General features: G+C 39.7%; 1 protein-coding gene across 2 annotated transcripts in view; it reads left to right on the top strand.

The window, feature by feature from the left end:
• The window catches only part of LOC124613088 (RNA polymerase II-associated protein 1), a 202,326-nt gene that overhangs the window by 83,996 nt on the left and 95,585 nt on the right, over nucleotides 1–22,745 (top strand). For both annotated transcript variants that reach the window (XM_047141675.1, XM_047141676.1), the window contains exons 5-6: nucleotides 8,225–8,746; nucleotides 11,985–12,160. In XM_047141675.1, the coding sequence (XP_046997631.1) occupies nucleotides 8,225–8,746; nucleotides 11,985–12,160 (698 nt within the window). The remainder of the gene's footprint in view (nucleotides 1–8,224; nucleotides 8,747–11,984; nucleotides 12,161–22,745) is intronic.

Raw genomic sequence — 22,745 nt, forward strand, 5'->3', positions numbered from 1 at the left:
AAGCGGCGGGTCGATCCGGGGGGTGCAACAACCGTAGTAGGGTGCGATGACGACGGCCGTGGAGAAGCTCCGCAGGCGAAGGGCCGTCGCGTGGCGTGGTCCGGTACGACGACAGGAACGTGATGAGGGCCTGCTGACGAGAGTGCGTAGCACGAAGGCGGTCCATATGATCCTTGAATGTGCGTACAAAACGTTCCGCTGCACCATTCGATTGAGGGTGGAACGGCGGAGTAAGAACATGGCGAATGCCATTGGCAGAACAAAAACTTTCAAATTCAGCAGAGGTAAATTGTGGACCATTGTCAGACACTAAAACTTCTTGAAGACCCTCAATACAAAAAATTGAAGTCAACGCCTGTATAGTTTGTGCAGACGTTGTAGACTGCATGGGCACAACAAACGGAAAATTACTAAATGCATCTATCACGATGAGCCAACGAGAATTCCAATATGGACCAGCGAAATCAATATGTACTCGCTGCCAGGGACCGGCAGGGCGTGCCCACTCAAAATAGCGTTGAGGCGGAGCAGCTTGGTGTTCGGCACATGTCGAACAATCTGTAGACATCTGCGTAATCTGCTTATCAATGCCGATCCATGTACAATGACGGCGGGCAAGCTGCTTGGTGCGGACCACGCCCCAGTGACCTTGATGCAACAAGTCGAGGACCTTGGATTGGAGCACTTGGGGAACCACTACACGAAGCTGGTCATTCTCGGTGCGTAACAGCAAAACTCCGTGCGAAACAGACAACAGATGACGTTGCGGATAATAGCGACGAACCACAGGATCCGATATGTCCTTTGCCTTGGACGGCCAACCACGTTGAACAAAACGTAATAGTAAACTCAGATGAGGATCCGTAGCTGTCTCACGTGCCACCTGACGATAATCAATCGGAAAATCCCGGAGGGATTGATGCGCATCAGCGTCTATCTGATGGCAAGAGTCGTCAGAGGAATCGAAGACATCATCCGCAGCAATCGGCAATCTAGAAAGCGCGGCAGCATTTGCATGCTGAGCTGTAGGGCGATACAGTATCTCATACTGGTATTGTGATAACAAAAGAGCCCAACGTTGTAGTCTCTGAGCTGTCCGCTGAGGAACTGGTTTAGACGGATGAAACAGTGACGTCAGGGGCTTGTGATCTGTTACTAAATAGAATGGTCTACCATAGAGGTAGTGATGGAATTTTGTGACACCGAACACAATAGCCAACGCTTCCTTGTCCAATTGGCTATAATTACACTGAGCTTTGTTGAGCAATTTAGATGCGAACGCAATAGGACGTTCGGTGTTACCGACTCGGTGAGACAACACAGCACCGAGGCCGAAAGAAGAGGCATCACAAACTAACACCAGAGACTTGTTAGGGCCGTAATGGACCAGACAACGATCATTCAATAAAGCCTCTTTAAGCTGCTGAAAGGCTGATTGGCAATCAGCTGACCACACAAACGGAACATTCTTACGGCGGAGACGATGCAACGGTGCAGCAATCTGTGATGCATTAGGTATAAACCTAATATAATATGTCAATTTGCCAAGAACTGCTTGCAATTCATGCAGATTGCGAGGGGCGGGCAAATCACGAATAGCTGCTAAATGTGACTGGGAGGGATGGATGCCTTGAGCATTAATAACATGTCCCAGATACTCCAACTCCGTAAGGAAAAATGAACATTTATCGATGTTGCAATGTAGGCCTGCCTGAGACAACACTTTAAACAAACACTCCAAATTACGGGAATGTTCAGCAGGCGTCCGACCGGACACAACAATATCGTCTAAATAGTTGCAACACGATGGCACATTAGCCAGAAGTTGTGACAAAAAACGCTGAAAAACAGCTGGAGCTGACGCACAACCAAAAGGCAAACGCAGAAAACGGAACAACCCCAACGACGTGTTTATGACAAAATACTGTTGTGATTGCTCGTCGAGGGGCAATTGCAAATATGCTTCACGGAGATCAATTTTGGAAAAGAAACGAGCTTCCCCTAACTTATCCATCAGCTCGTCCGGTCTAGGCAAAGGAAAAGAATCAATGACAGTCTGAGGATTAACTGTCGACTTAAAATCAGCACACAAACGTAACTTGCCAGACGGTTTCTTTACAATAACTAAGGGAGAAGCCCACTGGCTCGCTGAAACGGGTTGAATAACACCGTTGTTTTGCCAACGACGAAGTTCATCTTCTACAGGTGCCCGGAGGGCGTGAGGCACTGGACGAGCACGAAAAAATCGAGGCTGAGCATTATCTTTTAACGTAATATGAGCAGCAAAGTTCGCAGCACAACCTAGTTCGTCTTTAAATATGTCACTGTATCGTTTACATAAATCGGTTATGCTGTCTTGAGGAACAACAACAGAATTAATTTGCAAAACATTGTCTTGGGTAGACAGGCCAAACAAGTCAAAACAGTCTAATCCAAAAATGTTTACACTGTCTGTAGCGCGGAGCACTGTGAATCAAACTGTTTTTGTATTGCCACGGAATGTGGCTGGCACGCTACATACACCTAACACAGGAATTTGTTCTCCACTATAAGTAGCCAAAGAATGTTTTGCCGCTGAAAGTTTAGGGCGGCCGATAGCCGCATACATAGCACTATTTATGAGAGTCACAGACGCACCAGTGTCTAATTGAAAATTGAAGGTCTTATCCTGGATGCGTAGCTTCACAAATAGTTTATTACACTGTCTCTGGATCGGTGCAGTGGAGGCGGAAGACACAAAATCAGCGCGTTTAGCGCGTGTTCGCTGCTTACGACAACTCGTGGGTTGGACGGGTGGAACAACAACTCCCGCTTCACTTGCAGTCTTCACATTACGTTTTACAGCGTTTGAATTACGCTTGGGTCGCATAGCAGAGGGCTGGGTGGGTGGCTTATTGCGAACAAGTTTATTACCCACACGAACCGTGGAAGAGTCTTTAAACGCGACCTTCTGGGCGGGCTGGCTTTGAAGAACATGAATACCCATGGGCTGGGCAGCACTAGAATTGTTCTTGCGTTTACGCAAACAAACAGTCTGGATGTGTCCTTTCCTTTGACAAAAGTGACAAACCGCGTTTCTCAACGGGCAACGTTCACGAGGATGAGCAAGAACACACTTAGGGCAAGACTTAACTCTATCATTTTGCACACGCGGCTGACGAATGTGTTTAACATGACGCGGCCGGCTAGTGTTTACAGTCTGACTCTGCTGGTGGGGCCACGGGCGTGACATAACTTGCTTAGCACAGGCAATTTGAGAAATACATGGCTGATCTAACTCACACTCAGCATAGTCAAAAGTATCTTGGGCTTCAATGATGTTCATCACAGTCTCTAATGACGGGTCAGGCAACTTTAAGATAGCAGCACGAATACGAGAATCTGCAATGTTTTGAGTAATAGCGTCTCGTAACATGACATCACTGTAGGAAGCTCCACACACACAATTAAATCGGCACTGACGGGTGAGGCCCCGTAAATCTGTTAACCACTGTTTATTAGATTGATGTGGCAGTTTCTTTAATCTGAAGAACTTGAATCTGGCTGCTGCCACATGAACTCGCGACTCGAAATACTCAGCAAGCTTGTTAACAACAACGTCATAGTCTAAAGCTTCTGGCTGGGATTCCGGGAACAACTTACAAAGTAGTCGATAGATTTCCACGCCTGCAGTGGAAATTAAATAAAGCTGCCGCTCAGTACCTGTGATTTTGTAGACTGTCATGTGCGCCTGCAACTGCGCGAAATATTCTCGCCATTCTTCTCTTGATGCATCAAAAGTATGGAAAGGTGGTGCTGCCTGTGCTTGTTCCTTTTGTGTTGGAGGAGTAGCCGCTTGTTTGGCGATTGCTTCCACCAGACTTTGTACTTGCTGACTCTGTAACAAGATCAACTGTTGTAATTCGGCAGACATAGTGAACACAAATTAAACCAGCCCCCAAAATTTTATCGCTATAATTAGTATAACCAGAAACAAGTTGAACCAGCCCTGCACACGAGTTCGGAAGTCCTCGTTGCCAGTTTTGTGGCAGCGTTCGTAGCGACAAGCAATTCCCTGTAGAAACGGCTTACGAAGTCACCGCCACACTTTTAATAGCGGGCCGACCGGTCCGCTGGAACAGTGAACAGAAAGATGAAAACCCAAACACTCTGATTAAATAAAAGTCGGTACTTATCTTTATTAACGAAGATACAGTAACACAGTAGTGAACTTCGTGTCTACAGAACTCTGTCTAGTTCGAGTCGGAGCGGCTAGGTCAGCGTCGGCTGACGACAAACAACAACTCTGCTGCGATGAACACACAACTGACTAGCAAGTACACAATTCGGTGGCGAGTATACAACTGAGCGGCGAATACAGAACTATCCTAGCGCTCGCGACTCCAGCGCTTAAGAAGCCAGAAGCCAGCGGTGGCGCACACAGACTTGTGGCGATTTCCTATCTCGCTGGCGCTGCTTATGCGGACGGCGTCCGGACTTTGATGCTGCCAACCTTTTTGGCAGTGGGCTCGGGTGGCATTACTGGCTAGGATATAACAGTAAATATTCCAGAATTTGAAACAATGACAGCTGTTATTATGAGTGACATAAAAGTAGATATCTTAGGTGTTGCGAAACAACTCAAATCACGTAAGAAAGGGAAGTCTTCCGGTCCAGATGGTATACCAATCAGGCTTCTTTCAGAGTATACAGACACAATAGTGCCTTTCTTAACAATCATGTACAACCACTCACTTGACAAAAGGTCTGTTCCTAAAGACTGGAAAGTAGCACAGGTCACACCAATATTCAAGAAAGAAAATAGGAGTAACCCATTGAATTACAGACCCATATCACTGACCTCAATTTGCAGTAGGATTTTGGAGCATCACCTTGAAGAAAATGACTTATTGATACATAACCAACTCGGATTCACAAAATATCGTTCTTGTGCAACACAGCTAGCTCTTTATTCCCATGAAGTAATGAGTGCTGTCGACAAGGGATCTCAGATCAATTCCATATTCCTAGAATTCCAGAAGGCTTTTGATACCGTTCCTCACAAACGACGATTAATCAAATTGCGTGCATATGGAGTATCGTCTCAGCTGTGTGTCTGGATTTTTGATTTCCTCTCAGAGATGTCACAGTTGGTAGTGATAGACAGTAAATCATCGAGTAGAACAAAAGTGATATCTGGCGTTCCACAAGGTAGTGTCATAGGCCCTCTGCTGTTCCTGATTTACATAAATGATCTAGGTGATAACCTGAGCAGCCCCCTTAGATTGTTTGCAGATGACACTGTGATTTACCATCTAGTAAAATCATGAGATGATCAATTCCAATTACAAAATGATCTAGAGAGAATTTCTGTATGATGCAAAAAGTGGCAATTGGCACTTAACAAAGAAAAGTGCGAGGTCATCCACATGGGTACTAAAAGAAATCCGATAAATTTTGGGTATATGATAAATTGCACAAATCTAAGGACTGTCAATTTGACTAAATACCTAGGAATTGCAATTACAAGCAACTTAAATTGGAAAGACCACATAGATAATATTGTGGGGAAGGCGAAACTGTGGTGTCACCGCCGGACACCACACTTGCTAGGTGGTAGCTTTAAATCGGCCGCGGTCCATTTAGTACATGTCGGACCCGCGTGTTGCCACTGTGTGATCGCAGACCGAGCGCCACCACAAGGCAGATCTCGAGATACAGAATAGCACTCGCCCCAGTTGTACGGACAACATTGCTAGCGACTACACTGACGAAGCATCGCTCATTAGCCGAGCAGATAGTTAGAATAGCCTTCAGCTAAGTCCATGGCTATGACCTAGCAAGGCGCCATTAGCCTTACATAGCCATTGATAATCATCGTATGAAATGTCTCATCAAGAGCGCTGTATACAAATGGTGGATTAAAGTTAAGTATTCCAGCAGCTACGTACTTTTCTTTATCGCATTTATGCAGTATCCTGTTTCAGACCATCAAGTCCGCCTGCTTGCTTAATGGCCGCCTCCCTTAAATAATGTGCGTAGTGTTGGCAATCTGTCAACACTACAGAAACAAAGACTGCACTTTGTTGGCAGAACACTTGGAAGATGTGACAAACCTACTAGCGAGACAGCCTACATGACACTTGTCCATCCTCTGCTGGAATATTGCTGCGCAGTGTGTAATCTTTACCAGGTAGGATTGACGGAGGGCGTCGAAAAAGTGCAAAGAATGGCAGCTCGTTTCGTGTTATTGCACAATAGGGGTGAGAGTGTCACTGATATGATACGCGAGTTGGGGTGGCAGTCACTGAAACAAAGGCGGTTTTCTTTGTGACGAGATCTATTTATGAAATTTCAATTACTAACTTTCTCTTCCAAATGCGAAAATATATTGTTGACACCCACATACGTAGGGAGAAATGATCAGAATACTAAAATAAGAGAAATCAGAGCTCAAACCGAAAGATTTAGGTGTTCCTTTTTCCCATGTGCCATTCGAGAGTGGAATGGTAGAGAAGTAGTACGAAAATTGTTCGATAAACCCTCTGCCAGGGTCTTAAGTGTGAATTGCGGAGTAACCACGAAGATGTAAAGAGTGGGGGAAGGGCTGACAGTTGATAGCTTACTCTGTCTTGTTTGTCCCCAGTCTTGTGGAGTTAAACAATCACTTCCTTGTTCTAGTATTAGAAATTTATTTTCCTCTACAGATTTTCTGTAAAGAATTTTTTACATTCATTAAGTATTTTGCTTCCTTCATACCTCTATCAGTCTGGAATTACTTTTTGAATTTCATCTTTATTATTGACTAGTGTGTTTCTTATTAATGTCCTCACTACAGGCAGGTCCCATTCTTACTGGGGTTTGAGTGACTTGCCCTCCCTTTTTAACCTTTACCAACCTATAAATATTTTTTCCTGTATGGAGGAGATGTTAGTTCTTTGATCTAAGTAGTGGTTGGCTTTTACTTTTATACGTAAAGTCCAGTTTGTTTCTTTCCACTGTTGTATCTATTCATACCATTCCCTCGTCACCATCTGACTTAATTCGACTCCATTTACTTTTGTTTATTCTTTTTATAACCTCTTTTCAAGATCCTAGCCATTCCTTCAACTGATTATCCAAGTCCTTATTATCTCTGGAAGTTACAGTGTCGTTGGCAAACCTTAAAATTTCTGTTTTTTCTTCCTGAACTTTAATTACCTTTCCAAATTTTTCCTTTACTGCTTTCTCAGTCTACAGGGCTGGATAACATGGGAGACAGGCTAAAGCTCTGTGTCACTTTTTTCTTATTTACGTCCTTTGTTTCAAGTCCTTTGACTCTTATAATTGCAGTCTGGTTTCTGTGAAAGTTGCAGATAATCTTTCACTTCCTGTGAGTTTTCCTTAGTAATTTCATAATTCTGAAGAATGCTTCAAAAGTAAACTGAAAAACGTTGCTGTATTGTAGAATGTGCATGGAAAGACAAACAAAAGATGCTGTAAGTCGCTTCCAGTGGTAATACAGAACATGAGGAATACTGTACCGCACGTAATTCACCCAACTCAAATCTGCTGGACTTTTTTCTCTGAGGACATTGGGTTCATACTACATTTTTGTGGACTCAGTTGCATTGTTGTTGAGAGGATATGTAATAGCACATGGAACTATCCTCACAACATTAGCCATGTTTTAGGACTGGTTGATAGATGTCAGGAATATTTGTTGCTGAAAGTGCAGATGTAACATTTTCTGTAACATTATTTTTTGTCTTTTAGCTTTACCTTTAATAATAATGCAAACTCCTCCAAACTTGTTTTGTTTGTTTTGTAATTTTATTTATTGATCTTGACTGACTGCCACAGTGTCCAGTAGAGAAAATGTAAGTAAGCCCTGCTATGGTGCCATATCAGTTAGTGTATCTCTCCGTATTGTTAATGCTCTGAAGCAGCATTCTATGAAATGTTCAGAAATAGATTTTTTATTCTCAGTTTGCACATTAAAGTGTGCCATAATTAAGTGTTTTTGGTATAATTTTGAAATGTCTTGTTTCTTTGCATCCAGCCCTCTAAATTTTACCATTGCCAGCAGCACTTTGCATATTTATTATTTTTTATTATAATAATTATAGCAAGTTTAGCATTATTAAAAGACTTCTTGTAGGACCACCATCTTGTGAAACTGTTATCATAGAGCTTGAAGACAAAAATATTTAAAAAACTTATTTTGTATCAGCAGACTGTAACTACATTCTTCATTTATTTTCAGGAGATCAGAGCTTCATAGTCTCTGGAACAGAAGCAGATGTAGTTCATGAAGAAAATCTTATCCGTTTGAGCAGAATGTCACATGAAGAAATCATGTCAGAACAGCAGAAGCTGATGTCTTCATTAGACCCAAAAGTTCTTCAGTTTATCCTCTCAAGAAGGAATCCTTCCAAAAATGCTTCTGTGGACACAAAAGGGGATGAAAATATGACAGGAATCCATGAAGAATGTGATGAATCCCAAATGGAAACAGAAGAGACTGAAACTATAAATACACTGTTGACAGAGATGCAGCCTTCATCTCAGTTAAATTCTGAAATGGAGACAGAGGAAGCCTTCACAGCTCATACCACAACAGCAGATACTGATATATTACATGCAGTTCCATTAGTCTCAGAGTCCAATAATAAATGGCTGCACATGGATGTAGTAGAAGTAGAAAAGCTTAAGTGGATGTCAGAAATACCTGAACCACCACCCTTGCCTTCAGACAAAGCATATGCTGCTAGGTTTGATTTTCAAGGTAATTTTTCCCTTTCATTATGTTGTCCTGATGGAGGTCCTAAAAGCTATTTTGACACTCTCCTTAAATGCTTTGACCTTTTTCGACTATCTGCTAATGGCTGTCCTTTTTTCTGAACAGTACCAGATCACAAAATCAAACAATGGAAACTCCACATTAAATTGCTGGCAGACACAATTAAAAGTCACTTCCGTGTTATCTTTTGGCAAAAGCCTTCATGAGAAAAAGAAACAGAAACACACATTTATTCACACAAGCAAGCACATCTCATGCCCACATTGCTGCCATCTCCAGCAGCTCAGAGCAGAATGTGAAAGTGTCTTGTAATTGTGCTGGTCTGCAACTTTGTGTGTCCCCTTTACAGTAAGTAGCAATCTGTCTGTTCTTTACATTGTAACAATATTATGAAACGAAAAGTTGCTACTCACCATACAGCAGAGGTACTGAATCGCAGGTAGGCACAACATAAAGAGTGTCACACAATAAACTTTTCGCCAAAAAGGCGTTTGTCAAAAATTGACAACACACACACACACACACACACACACACACACACACACACACACCAAAAAGGCGTTTGTCAAAAATTGACAACACACACACACACACACACACACACACACACTCACACTCATGATGTCAGTCAGTCAGTCTGTTTGTGTGTGTGTGTGTGTGTGTGTGTGTGTGTGTGTGTGTGTGTGTGTGTGTGTGTGTGTGTGACAGAGAGAGGAGGGTGTTTAAGGGGAAGTAATTTCTGTTTTTGCTTCTTGATTTGTTCACTGATAAGCAATGATAGTTCTTGGAAAGTGCACCATTGTAATCCTCTTCATCTGTCTCAGTATATGCATAAAACTTCTTATGTGTTGTAGCTTTCCTTTCAGTCATTTAAAAGTTTCAGCATCTAGTACAGTTTAGTTCCCTTGATCACCAAGCAAAGTTAATGGCTTCGAAACGGTTTGTAACAGAATTATTATAAGTAAAAAGGCTACTCATTATTGTCACACAAACACAGTTGCATTGTAATAGCATAGTGGATTCATTTCCCAAAACATTTATTTGTCTGAGTTCTGTATAACTTGCTGCTGTTGTAGACTGTCAAAGAGACTGAGTAAGCTAATTATTTTGTGAAGATCACCTCAAATTGTAGTACTGCCATTGTGGCTGCCATCATAAAATATCAAAAAAGGTGATTGACCTAATTGTTCTACAGAGATCTTCTATCTTTGATGTAATCACTTCTCATTCTAAGTAACGATTTTGTAAGCTGATCCCATCATATGACAGGAGAACTATGTTACAGTTTGGTATTATTAGTGGAGCAGAAAGAACTTTTTGGGGGGGGGGGGGGGCGGGGGGGGGGGGGGTGATGATGATACATGCTAATTTCTTGTGTAAGCTTCTCCAGAAGCTACATACAGCCACCTATATCCAAGAAAATATGGATTCCTACACTGCCATCACGTTCACTGTTGGGTAATATAATATTTATAAATCACTAAGATTAGTTGGTAAAGCATGAAATCTGTTTATGTAAAGAGAGTACAGGATAATTTACCAGATCTAGACAACCCAGTTTTTGTTCTCCATGATTTTCCCAAATCACTCCAGGCAAATGCTGACATGCTTCTAATAATTAACAAAATTTTAAAAAAAGGTACCACTTCATCAGCCATCATTACTATCTCTGACAATTGCATTGTGCCTAATTGGGTAATAGTGACATTACATATAGTGTTTCATATATTTCATGACTAATGAAGTGCCAAGCTACAGCTAATATATCCTATCAGTCCAAAAATAGACCTCCCATCCACATGAGTATGTGCAACATTCATACAACATGTGAAACTGCCAAAAATGGTCTTCTTTGATATGTCGTTAAACTTACACCCCACGATGTTTTGAATGTTGATTATTCAATCAAAGTGCTGACTCTCCATGTGAATTTATGCACTTTCTCATTTTGTTGTACATTCATGTTGATAAAATCAAGTCCCATCACCTAGGATAACTTTTTGCCAGAAAAGAATTGTTTATGGCAGACAGCCATGCATCATTGTTTTTATTTGGGAGTCAAGATGATGATGTAACTTACCAAACGAAAACGTTGGTATGTTGATAGACACACAAATAAACACAAACACACACACAAAATTCAAGCTTTCGCAACCCACGATTGCTTCATCAGAAAGAGGGAAGGAGAGGGAAAGACGAAAGGATGTGGGTTTTAAGGGAGAGGGTAAGGAGTCATTCCAATCCCGGGAGTGGAAAGACTTACCTTAGGGGAAAAAAGGACAGGTATACACTCGCACACACACACACACACACACACACACACACACACACATATCCATCCGCACATATACAGACTGGTGTCTGTATATGACTTCCCACTGACACCAACCTATCAGATCTCCCGAGATGGGAAGTTGCCTTTCAATATATTCTCTCTTCTCGTTACTCACCAGGCCTCAATCTCCGCCAATTTCAAGTTGCCGCCCCTCATACATCACTTGTCATTCAACAACATCTTTGCCTCTGTACTTCCGCCTCGACTGACATCTCTGCCCAACCTCTTTGCCTTTACATATCTGTATATGTGCGGATGGATACGTGTGTGCGTGCGAGTGTATACCTGTCCTTTTTTCCCCCTATGGTAAGTCTTTCCGCTCCCGGGATTGGAATAACTCCTTACCCTCTTCCTTAAAACCCACATCCTTTCGTCTTTCCCTCTCCTTCCCTCTTTCCTGATGAAGCAACCTTGGGTTGCGAAAGCTTGAAACTTGTGTGTGTGTGTTTGTGCATTTTTTTTGTACACTTGCATACACTTTTCTCATCTTCAAAGCATTCTGGAGAATGTCTTGAACACTTGATTTAGAGATATTACTCCATTGCAATTTGTAACACAACATCTTTGACACACAGCAATCACACATCTACTGCGTAATGTTGTCTCCTCACAATTGAGTGGTGAAATACATGTGAGATAGTGACAGTAGTTAGCTCAAGCTGTGCTGATGTAGCTTTTACAACAGGAATTAAATCACTCTCAGAACTTGGTGTACCAATAGTGATGATTGCAAATCAGGTATTATTGTTCTTAAGCATGTTTACTCATCGTCTATTCCTCCATTCCTTAGGCACTCCTTGTTATCCATCTTTTGCATATTTTCTAGTTTTTTAGGCACACAAACTTTCCAAACTGTTTATAACTTAATATTTTTTCCATTCTGCACAGGTATGTTACTGCCATATGCTGATGAGTCATTAGATGTAAATAAAGGTCTCCATCATCATGGAGAGGAACCAGGCAGACCTGGCTACACCTTACAAGAACTGTTCCAGTTGACAAGAAGTTCAGTTTTACAGCAGCGAGTACTCTCTATAACAACTATTGCAAATATTCTTGAGAAGGTAAGGAAATTATAAGCCTTATCATGCATTCTACATCAGCATCTACATTTATATGATTACTCTATAATTACCATATGGAATGTATAGAGTGCAACTCAACACATAGAGGAGGTGTTGCTGCCCCACCCTCTCTGCCCCCCCCCCCCCCTCCCACTCGCGCAAAAGCACATAAGTCACATACACGAGGCCACTCTTGTCTCTGGACACTAAGACCAGACTCTGTAATTACTCTATAATTCACACTTAAGTATTTGGTAAAGGTTTCATAGAATCCCTGTCAACAATTTCTCTATGATTCCATTTGGGAGTTGCATGTGAGAAATATCTCTCCATGCAATCATGATTTCTCTTTTTTTTTTTATCATGAAGGTCATTTCTCCCTAATTAGGTGGAAGTCAACAAAATATTTTTGCATCCAGAGTAGGAAGTTGGTGATTTAATTTTGTAGAAATATCGTACCACAGTGAAAAAAGCCTTTACTTTAATGATTGCTGCCCGAACTCACTTTATCATATCTGTGACAGTCTCCCCCTTATTTCGTGGTAATAGAAAATGAGCTACACTCTCTGAAATTTTTGTATGTCCTTCATCAGTCTTATCTGGGAAAGATCCCACACTGTGTGCAGTACTCCAGAAGAGGATGGGCAGGTGTAGTGTAGTCAACCTGTTTAGTAGATTTTTTGCTTCTTCTAAGCATTTTACCAGTAAAATGCAGTTTTTGGTTCATGTAACCAACAACATTTTCTCTGTGATTACTCCAACTTAAATTGTTTGTAATTGTAAACCATATGTGTTTGGTCATAAAAATGTTAAAGTCAGCATACAAATACAAGAAAAATTGAGATGTATTGTTCTGTGCTGTTCAGTTAATGTCAGCAAAAAACATTGATGGCTGCTTTTTGAGCGATAGAGACTTGTAATTCTGAGAACTGAAAATACTTGAGATATTTATGATTAAACATGAGCTTCTACTTGCCACTACAAGTCAGCTACATCTAGACCAAGGATGATAAAAGCATGAATAAGGTTGATCATGAATTTTGGAATTACTAGTTTTATTATTGAGAGAAAACATAATAACAACTCTAAGAAGACATGCAAGATGTAAATCTACATCTACATACATACTCTGCAAACCATTGTATGATGCATGATGGAGGGTACCTTGTACCACTATTAGTCATTTGCTTTTCTGTTCCACTTGCAAGTAGAGTGAAGGAAGAATAGCCGTCTGTATACCTCCATTATGCAATAGGTTACGCATTAATCACACAAGCTTTACAAGTGTGCATGAAATGTCTGAATTTGTTAGCCAGATCAAGCCTGCTTAGCACCCCATTCTGTTTCCTGCTCGTTCTGTCACCATTCCTTCAGTGGGATTAAATGTATGAGGAAATTTGACAGTTGTTAAGAGAGTACATGTGACTTTTTCTCCTTGAAAAAGCCTGCAGTTATCGGCAGACCGTGCCACATCCAACTGCCTTGGCTTAGGGAACTCCGTTTTACATTGACCATCATCAGTACCAGCAGTCACACCACACATACTGCTGAAAACATGAGATGGGGTGGTGGAGGGTGTACAGTCAGTCAGTCCAGACACATCTCCCAATAAATCAGCATATGGACACTCAGTTATAGTGCAGTATACTCATTCATGAATCAGGAAAATGTGGTAAGTGTCGTTAGTGAACAAATTAACTCTGATAACATGTGAAGAGGACATGATGCAATCACATGACACCAGAAAGTCTGTGATGGGATAACGGCAATATTATGAAAAGGATAGATTTCTTCTCACCTTATAGAGGAGACGCTAAGCCACAGACAGTCTCAGCAAAATGACTGCTATACATTTTAGCTCTCAGCCGAAAGGCCTTCTTCTGAAGCAAAAAACACACGTGATTCACACAAGCACAAAACAAAAGCACACACACACACACACACACACACACACACACACACACACACACACACACGACCACTGTCTCTGGCAGCCAGAGACAGCCGGAGACAGTGATCATGTGTGTGTGATTTGTGCTTTGCGTGTGTGTGTTCTCTATTTCAGAAGAAGGCCTTTTGACCAAACACTAAAACATACAGCAGTCTTTTCATTGTGCCTGTCTGAGATTCAGCATCTCCTCTATATGGTGAGTAGCAATCTATTCTTTTCATAATAATGTTGAATTCAGATGGTACTAGAACACAGCTGGCATACCACTTCAAGAAGATTACAATATTAACAGACAATGAAATACAACTTTTTTAAAATAATTGCAGCAAAAGGATATGAACTAAAGAGTAAAGTACTGTTTTTGACAGCTGAATGACATAACTTAATGGAGTGGATTGAATAATTACAAAAGGAGACCATATGACTTAGACAAGGGACTTCAGAACCACACTGCCAGCCATTGTCTGTCTGTTTGGATAATTGTAGCTTTTCATGTGTGACCCCAGCCCCCCCCCCCCCCCCCCCCCATTTTCCCTTTCCTCCAACTACCCCAACCCACGATGACATATGACATGGCACAAACACAGTGTTGCTGCCAAGTGGTGCATGCAGACGAGTGTGGGCAGGAGCTCATGTCTACGAATTGTACTACTGAAGTAGCTATACATTACACAGCATGTACATTACGCAGCAAATTTAATAATTTTTAACATGATTTATGTTCGCCGATGGAAAAAAAGATGTTCCATCCCCTACTTCGGACTTCCAGATGTTGACTTTTATTTTTCTTTCTTTCTTTTTTTAAATAGCCTGTCTTCTTCCTCAGGGTTCAGGCTATCTCCATATCAAAATTCATTGAAATTGGCTGGTTGGTGTAGCTGTGAAAATGTAATGCACATACTTCCATCCACACACATTACGTTGCAGCATGAAAACGTGGATTATACACTTTGAGTATTGTAGAAGCATTGTGTTGATTATGTAGAATCATCTTATGTAGAGCATAACAATCAATAAAAGTATTTTCATAAATATGATAAAGTTCAAAAGTCAAAGAATAAATAGCTGTTTCAAAGAGTAAAACTGTTTTTCTAACTCATGTAATATTCTTGATATAGAAGTAAATAAATAAGGGAATTGTCATTACATGCCAAATTTGAAGCTGACGTCTGCCATCTTATTGAGTCCAAAACATTAGGTTCACCGGATTTATACCTCCATGGTTCACCATGGCGATACTTGCCCCGTGACATTACTCTGACATACCCATGCCCATTTCCAACTGTTGGGGATCTCTGTCAACTTTTGTGATAGTATACCAAGTAGCATCTGATTCTTTGATTGTGTGGAGGAAGTTGTTGGTTCATCAAAACTGCCAGTGTAATCTAAAAGTTCAAAGGAATCTCATTTTATTCATAAATGGAGCCATTCAAGCAATATTTTACTTTGTATGCATGAATTGTGGTTGTGCTCTTTACTTTTATTCTTTCCTGTGCTTTTCATTGCCTTCCAAACTGCAAATACTCCAACACTGTATCCACATCTCATCCCCACATAACACATGGCTATGTGACTGACTGATGGTTGGTGCACCATCTCACACCCTAAATTCCACCTGCCATTAATTATTCATTGTTCGCATTTCCTCTCTGTTTAAAACAAAAAATTCTGCTTAGAACAGCCAGAGACACTGTGGGCTTGTGTGCACATGTGCCTCTGTATGTGTGTTTGTGTGTGTGACAGCAAAATGAAATTTGAAACTAAACTAGAAACGAATCTCTTTGGCAGCTCCTTGTATTCCACGTAAGACTATCTATTATTGTAATGTGTGAATGGTGATGGGCAGGAATTAGTGATGAACATCTGTCTGTCTTTAACTAAAAACAAAAAATAACTAATAAGTGATCAGCATAGGAACATATAAACAAAAAGTGATGTTAATATAAATGACCCACTCTACATCATTTCAATCTATTGTGCAAATGATACATGGAACATGTAAACTGCAATTATAGGCCAAACAATGAATGATGCATCATAGCTAAAATTTCAGAGTAAGAAGATACCTAAACTACAGTGAAACTAATGCACTGACTGTCATAAGAACTCTATTCTGCATGGAGATGTACCACTATGCAGTTCTGTTTCTTTGAAATTTCAATAATTGTTCACTTTATCGACATGCATAAAATATGATAGCATGCCTTTCTTCTTGCCTCATTGCATGCATTTATGGGTTAGCAAAGAACTTGTAGAAAAGTTTTTTTTTTGCACACATGAACATTAAAAATACTGTGCATGTAAGTTGAAAGCTGAAAATTAATGAACAAGAAACAATACCAGTAAGCAAACAAACATTGTTTTTAGAGTAGCTTCATTTGCTATTGATACAAATACGGTAAAATTGGAATTAATGGGTTTACAAAAGCACGCTTTTCATATCACTTCTTTCCCTCCCTGGTTTTCAACATAATTAAATGAAAAACAAGTCACATTAATGGCTCCAATTGTGTATCATTATTAGAGCAATACACTTTCAAGAACAAAAAAAAAAATCTGAAATTCCCTTCCTGGCACTTCAGAAGCATTGTAGTTTTTAGTATTTAAAACGGTTGTTGTGTGCAAATGACAGAAATAATGAACAAGAATCAATCGTAAACAGTAGTTGGCTAATGTTTTGGGCCATTTGACATGGTGGCAGGCCCTGCCCACCATGGTTCCAAAATAACATATAGTGAAAGTTTATAGCACCATCTCCTTTTTTACCTCCATGATTCTTCAAATCAATAAATGTCTTGTACTAAACAGTTTATGAAGTAGCCTGCGTTCTTCCTCAGCATTCAGGCCATCTCCATACCAAATTTCATCAAAACCGGTTCATTGGTTTAGATGTGAAAAGATAATAGACAAGCACACTTTTGCATTATGATATCTTTTTTCAGGTAGGCACAATAGTTTTAGATAAAACTTTAGATCATGATACCTATTTTTTCCCATGATCCAATTTTGATGAAGTAAAGCCTATATGTTGCTGTGCTGTGCTCAAGTTACTTCAAACAGGCAGACATGATGACTTTTGATAAAACTGTAAATTACAGTATCTTTTTTCCATCATTCAATTTTGATTAAATAAAGCATGTATGTTACCCCAAGCTATGTTCAAGTTATGCGTGAAAACCCCATGAAAATGTTTCTATAACTGTAGGAGATTAGCTCGTTCAGAGGAACGTGACAGTTTTAAAGTTTTAGAATTTGCATAAATTGTCATTAGGCCTAATGGAAAATACAGGATTGACAATATTTTTGTATAAATTGTCATTTTTATTTTGAGGCTCAGGCTTTGAAGTATTGCTCGAGTTTTCACAGCTGAATTTTTCAACTGTGATTGTGATTGTGATTTGTTGGTCAATTCTATTCTGTCGTTTGAGCGTGCCACCCATATTTACAAATGCCAAGTATGCTGATATGGTATTTCTATATGGGTTTTGGAATCAAAATGGTGATGCTGCTTGTAGAGAATACAGTACATAATTTCTTAATTGCAGAGTACCAGATAGAACAGTGCTTACCCATACATTCAGCAAACTGTGTAAAATTGTTGCAGTGCCCAGTAGTCATAGCTCATCTGAATGTGCAAATAAAGAGAATGTGGATGAAGTAGAAGACATTATTCAGTTGGTGAAGCATAGTCCTTCAACAAAGACATGCAGAGTTTCTAAACATACTGTTCCATACACAAGAATATGGTTGACATTACATATGTACAACCTGTATCATTCTCATTTACAGTGAATTCAATACCTTTGACAAAGAGATGAAGATAGATAGTTTGAATTGTCATTGGCTAATTGTATATTGCTGACTAATCTCATTAATACTGATGAAAACCCCAGGCCTTTCAATAGACGTACTTTCAAGAAAGCTCCTTGTTAGATGTGTGGTGTGGTGTGGTAGACAGTCAGTGATTGGGCCTGTTGTGTTCCTGTATTGCCTTGCTGGCCCCATTATCTAAACTACCTTGAAATCGAGCTCCTAGCATTATTTGAAGAGGTTGTTTTGGCTACAAGGATAGACGTGGTCTTCCAGCATGATGGAACCACTTTAAATGCTACTTCCTTATTTTCTTCTAACCATCACAGAATATCAACAGTTAATAAATTTCTTACTTAGTTGAAAATGGCATTAAAATTACTTCTGTCATACTCAGACAATTTTATGAGAGATTTCTTGCTACAAATTATTTATTATTTTCATCTAAAATTGCTAGCTTTACATTCTTTTACAAATTTGACTTCAATAATACAAACAGGGTGACATATATATTCCTTTTCTTTAATAAAATTTCTTTCTTATCTTGAGATTTGTCAAACATCAACTTATATTCAGCAATTATTCATTGAACACAATCATAAATAATTTGGTTTTTTATTGTTTGCCTCATTTTTATAGGAGAAATCAAGATTTTACATTCTTTCGAAAACTAAATTACTTGGAGTTTACTTATTTTTATGAGACATTATTAGTTTCACCAACTACAGATTTTAACTTCATAATGAAACAAAACTATCAAATTAGTAACAAAAAGTGTTAATTCTCTACTGAGAATCATGTACAGGGTTATTACAAATGATTGAAGCGATTTCACAGGTCTACAATAACTTTATTATTTGAGATATTTTCACAATGCTTTGCACACACATACAAAAACTCAAAAAGTTTTTTTAGGCATTCACAAATGTTCGATATGTGCCCCTTTAGTGATTCGGCAGACATCAAGCCGATAATCAAGTTCCTCCCACACTTGGCGCAGCATGTCCCCATCAATGAGTTCGAAAACATCGTTGATGCAAGCTCGCAGTTCTGGCACGTTTCTTGGTAGAGGAGGTTGAAACACTGAATCTTTCACATAACCCCACAGAAAGAAATCGCATGGGGTTAGGTCGGGAGAGCGTGGAGGCCATGACATGAATTGCTGATCATGATCTCCACCACGACCGATCCATCGGTTTTCCAATCTCCTGTTTAAGAAATGCCGAACATCATGATGGAAGTCCGGTGGAGCACCATCCTGTTGAAAGATGAAGTCGGCGCTGTTGGTCTCCAGTTGTGGCATGAGCCAATTTTCCAGCATGTCCAGATACACGTGTCCTGTAACGTTTTTTTCGCAGAAGAAAAAGGGGCCGTAAACTTTAAACCGTGAGATTGCACAAAACACGTTAACTTTTGGTGAATTGCGAATTTGCTGCACGAATGCGTGAGGATTCTCTACCGCCCAGATTCGCACATTGTGTCTGTTCACTTCACCATTAAGAAAAAATGTTGCTTCATCACTGAAAACAAGTTTTGTCTCACTGCGCTCTCGAGCACTCTGGCGGCAGAAACCTGAAGTGCGGCTTCAGCCGAACAAAACTTTATGAGTTTTTCTACGTATCTGTAGTGTGTCGTGACCATATGTCAATGAATGGAGCTACAGTGAATTTATGAAATCACTTCAATCATTTGTAATAGCCCTGTACTTATGCCAAAACTTTGAAATGCCAAGTTATTTGTTCAAAAAAATATGGTTGTATTGATTCGTCCTTAAACATTTAGATAAAGTGGAACCCTATAATTTGTCTAAAGTGGTTACAGTTCATACTGCAAAATAATCGTCAGGTGCTATACCATCTAAATGATAACAACTGGACACATACACAGTCGTCAAATTAATGTGGTCTACAGCTATGTTCAGTGCCAGTGTGCCGTAACGCCTCATAGGTGGCAGGTGGAAGCACTAACGGCAGAGGGTATATAAAGCATGTTGAGGGGACATGGAAAACAATGTAGTCATCATAATGCGAAAATAGTGCGATTATCTGATGTCCAAAAGAGCATGGTCATTGGCGTTTAGGCCAAGGGTGGAAGCATTTCTGGAATGGCTAAGTTTGTAAACTATCCCATGTGCCACTATGGTTGAAATACACCGTGCGTGGAAAAATGTCACAATCTGAAACTGGCAGTAAGATAACTGTGGTGCACCACGGGCCATGGATGAAAGGGTTGAGTGATGGCTGTGGAGATGTAAACAGACATCAACTGCTGAGCAACTGAAAATCCAGATGAACCAAGGGGCTACCTACACTGTCTCCTTAATGACTGTTCACCAAACATTTTTGTTCACGCACCCATGCTGACTGCTGTTCATCGCAGATGAAGGCTGTAATTTGTACACCAATAACACAACTGGACATCCTCTGGGTGATGACAGGTGGCCTTTCCAGGTGAGCATATTTTATGCAGCATCGGAAAGATGGCTGTTTGCACGTACAGTGTGAAATGTGTGAAAGTAAATACCCTCCAGGATGGAGGAGGGTGCATTATGTTCTGGGGAATGTTTTCATTGCATTCCCTGAGTGTTCTTCTCATTCTGCAAGGCACAGAAGATCAACAAAGCTTTGCAACTATCCTTGTGAACCATGTCCACCCCTATATGCCATTTGTTTTTTCCACAGCACAATGGCATCTACCAGTAGGACAATGAAACATGTCATTCAGCTCGCAGTGTATGTGTATGGTTCAAAGAGGACAGGATGAATCTACTGTACTCTCCTGACCAACAAACTCCCCAGATTTAAACTTAATTAAGAATCTGTGGGACAACCTGAGAAACCTAGTGCAGCCGGCCACAGCACTGGAGTGGGCATCGCTCCACACCCCTTTTGGTATCTTCCACAACCTTGTTGACCCTCTTGCTGGACATCTCACAGCTGTTCACGTTGCAAAATATGGTTATTCAGGCTGAATTATTATTATATTAACAGAATCTTCCGTCGGTTCTTGGTAGAACAACATTATAATAATAAATGAAAAGCACCAGTTTGCTTTTGTATTATTTTCGAAAAAGAAAGTTTTCTCTCTACTTTGTGTGGCACTCTTTAGTGGTAACTGAAAAATAAAATTTGATAAGAGGAAATTAACTGTAGTTCCATTAATTAAAAGAAGAAGCCAATTAAAAATGATGTTTAAATTATCACATTGCACAGATATGAATTTACCACTAAGAGAAAGAAAATTATTAATCCAAAATTTTGTCTAACCTGCTTTGATACCGTGGAGTGGATGATCTCTCATATTGTTTTTTCGCCATTTGCCAATCATTAATATTAAGTGTTATGCACAGAAGTGCTGCCCTGAAACTGCATTTACAGATTGCCTTAACAGATGCGTGAGTGGCTGCTACAAATTTGAACATCAATGATGTTCGGCAGTGGCCAGAAAATGACATGTCAGCAGTCTTTAGTTTTCCTAGCTGATTGCATAACATTTGAATGTTGAAGCCACTTGCTTTGCATCTGATGCATTATTTGCCAATTAAAAAATACAGTTGCTGTCTTTTGCTAATTTTAACATCTGTATGTTCTCTCACATTTAAGAATTAATTACTGTTTTGCAATATAACACAACTGAAAGACAATACATGGAATTAATACAAAAGTAGTGATTTTTACATAGTTTTGCATAAATTATTTTAGTTTTGGAGCTTAAATTTGTTACACAAAAAAGAGATGTTTCCTTACCCCATCGAACGATACTTTTTAGTTGTATAACATAGAGAATAAAAAGTAGAATTCAATTGAATGTAGAAGTCAGCTAGCAGGTAAACTTTTACATAGGAACTTCACTTTTTAATCACAGTTTTGTTAATGTTTGTGTTTACGAAAATTATTTACAGTAAATTGTGCTGTCAGAATTGACAGCTGAAGAACTATCTGGTACACTGTAAGGACTAAATCTGCTGGAGAAAATGAATGCAAACAATTTCCTGAATGACTTCAAATTTCATTTTGGATCTGCTCCCAGAGGAAGAAGCACTGTGTGTTATGGATTGAATGATCCAAATAGATGAACAAAACTAATAGGTGTTGAAAGGATGTATCTAAAATTCGTGCCAGCAGTAATTTAGTGTTTTTGAATTATCACAAATACTAGGAATAATTGTGAAATGCTGTAAAACCTTTTTAAGTCCCTGTTGTCATTGGAAATTCTGGTGCGGATTTTGGGATTTACTTAAACTCTCAGTTTGAAAACTCATATTTATTAATAAAATATATAGTTTGCAAATTTGACAACTAAAATATACTCAAGGGCTGTAACAATAAAACACACATTTATCAGACAGTTTGTCATACTATAGTGTATTGGCAACTGATCATGGGAACTCTTTGTATTTACTTTTGCACAAAGTCTCATATTTTTGCGATACTTCTTTGAGCACAGATGCTGCTTTCAATTAGCTTGATATTTTGTATGCTGTATCATACATTATGTCCAAACTGTGACCTCTCAATGAAGAAAATAATGTGCTGACACTGTGACTGAATTCAGTGAACTCAAATAGCCACTGTCTGGTCACATCTGCAAAGGTAAGGATGTAGTGTATCTAACAGGAAGAAACTGTTAACATACCAAATCCTATTTCCATAACAGACACAAGGAATTGACAGAGAGCGCAATTCATTGAGTTACAGTTGTGTTCAAACAAATGAAAGAAAACAGCAGTGAATGTGAAACAGTGGGAATACAGTCAGACATGTACAGAAAATTGTCAGCAACTAGGAAAATAATAATTTCTTTTAATTCAGGCAGCCACATTGA

Source organism: Schistocerca americana, chromosome 4 (assembly GCF_021461395.2).
Source record: "Schistocerca americana isolate TAMUIC-IGC-003095 chromosome 4, iqSchAmer2.1, whole genome shotgun sequence".
In the NCBI taxonomy this organism is placed as follows: domain Eukaryota; kingdom Metazoa; phylum Arthropoda; class Insecta; order Orthoptera; family Acrididae; genus Schistocerca; species Schistocerca americana.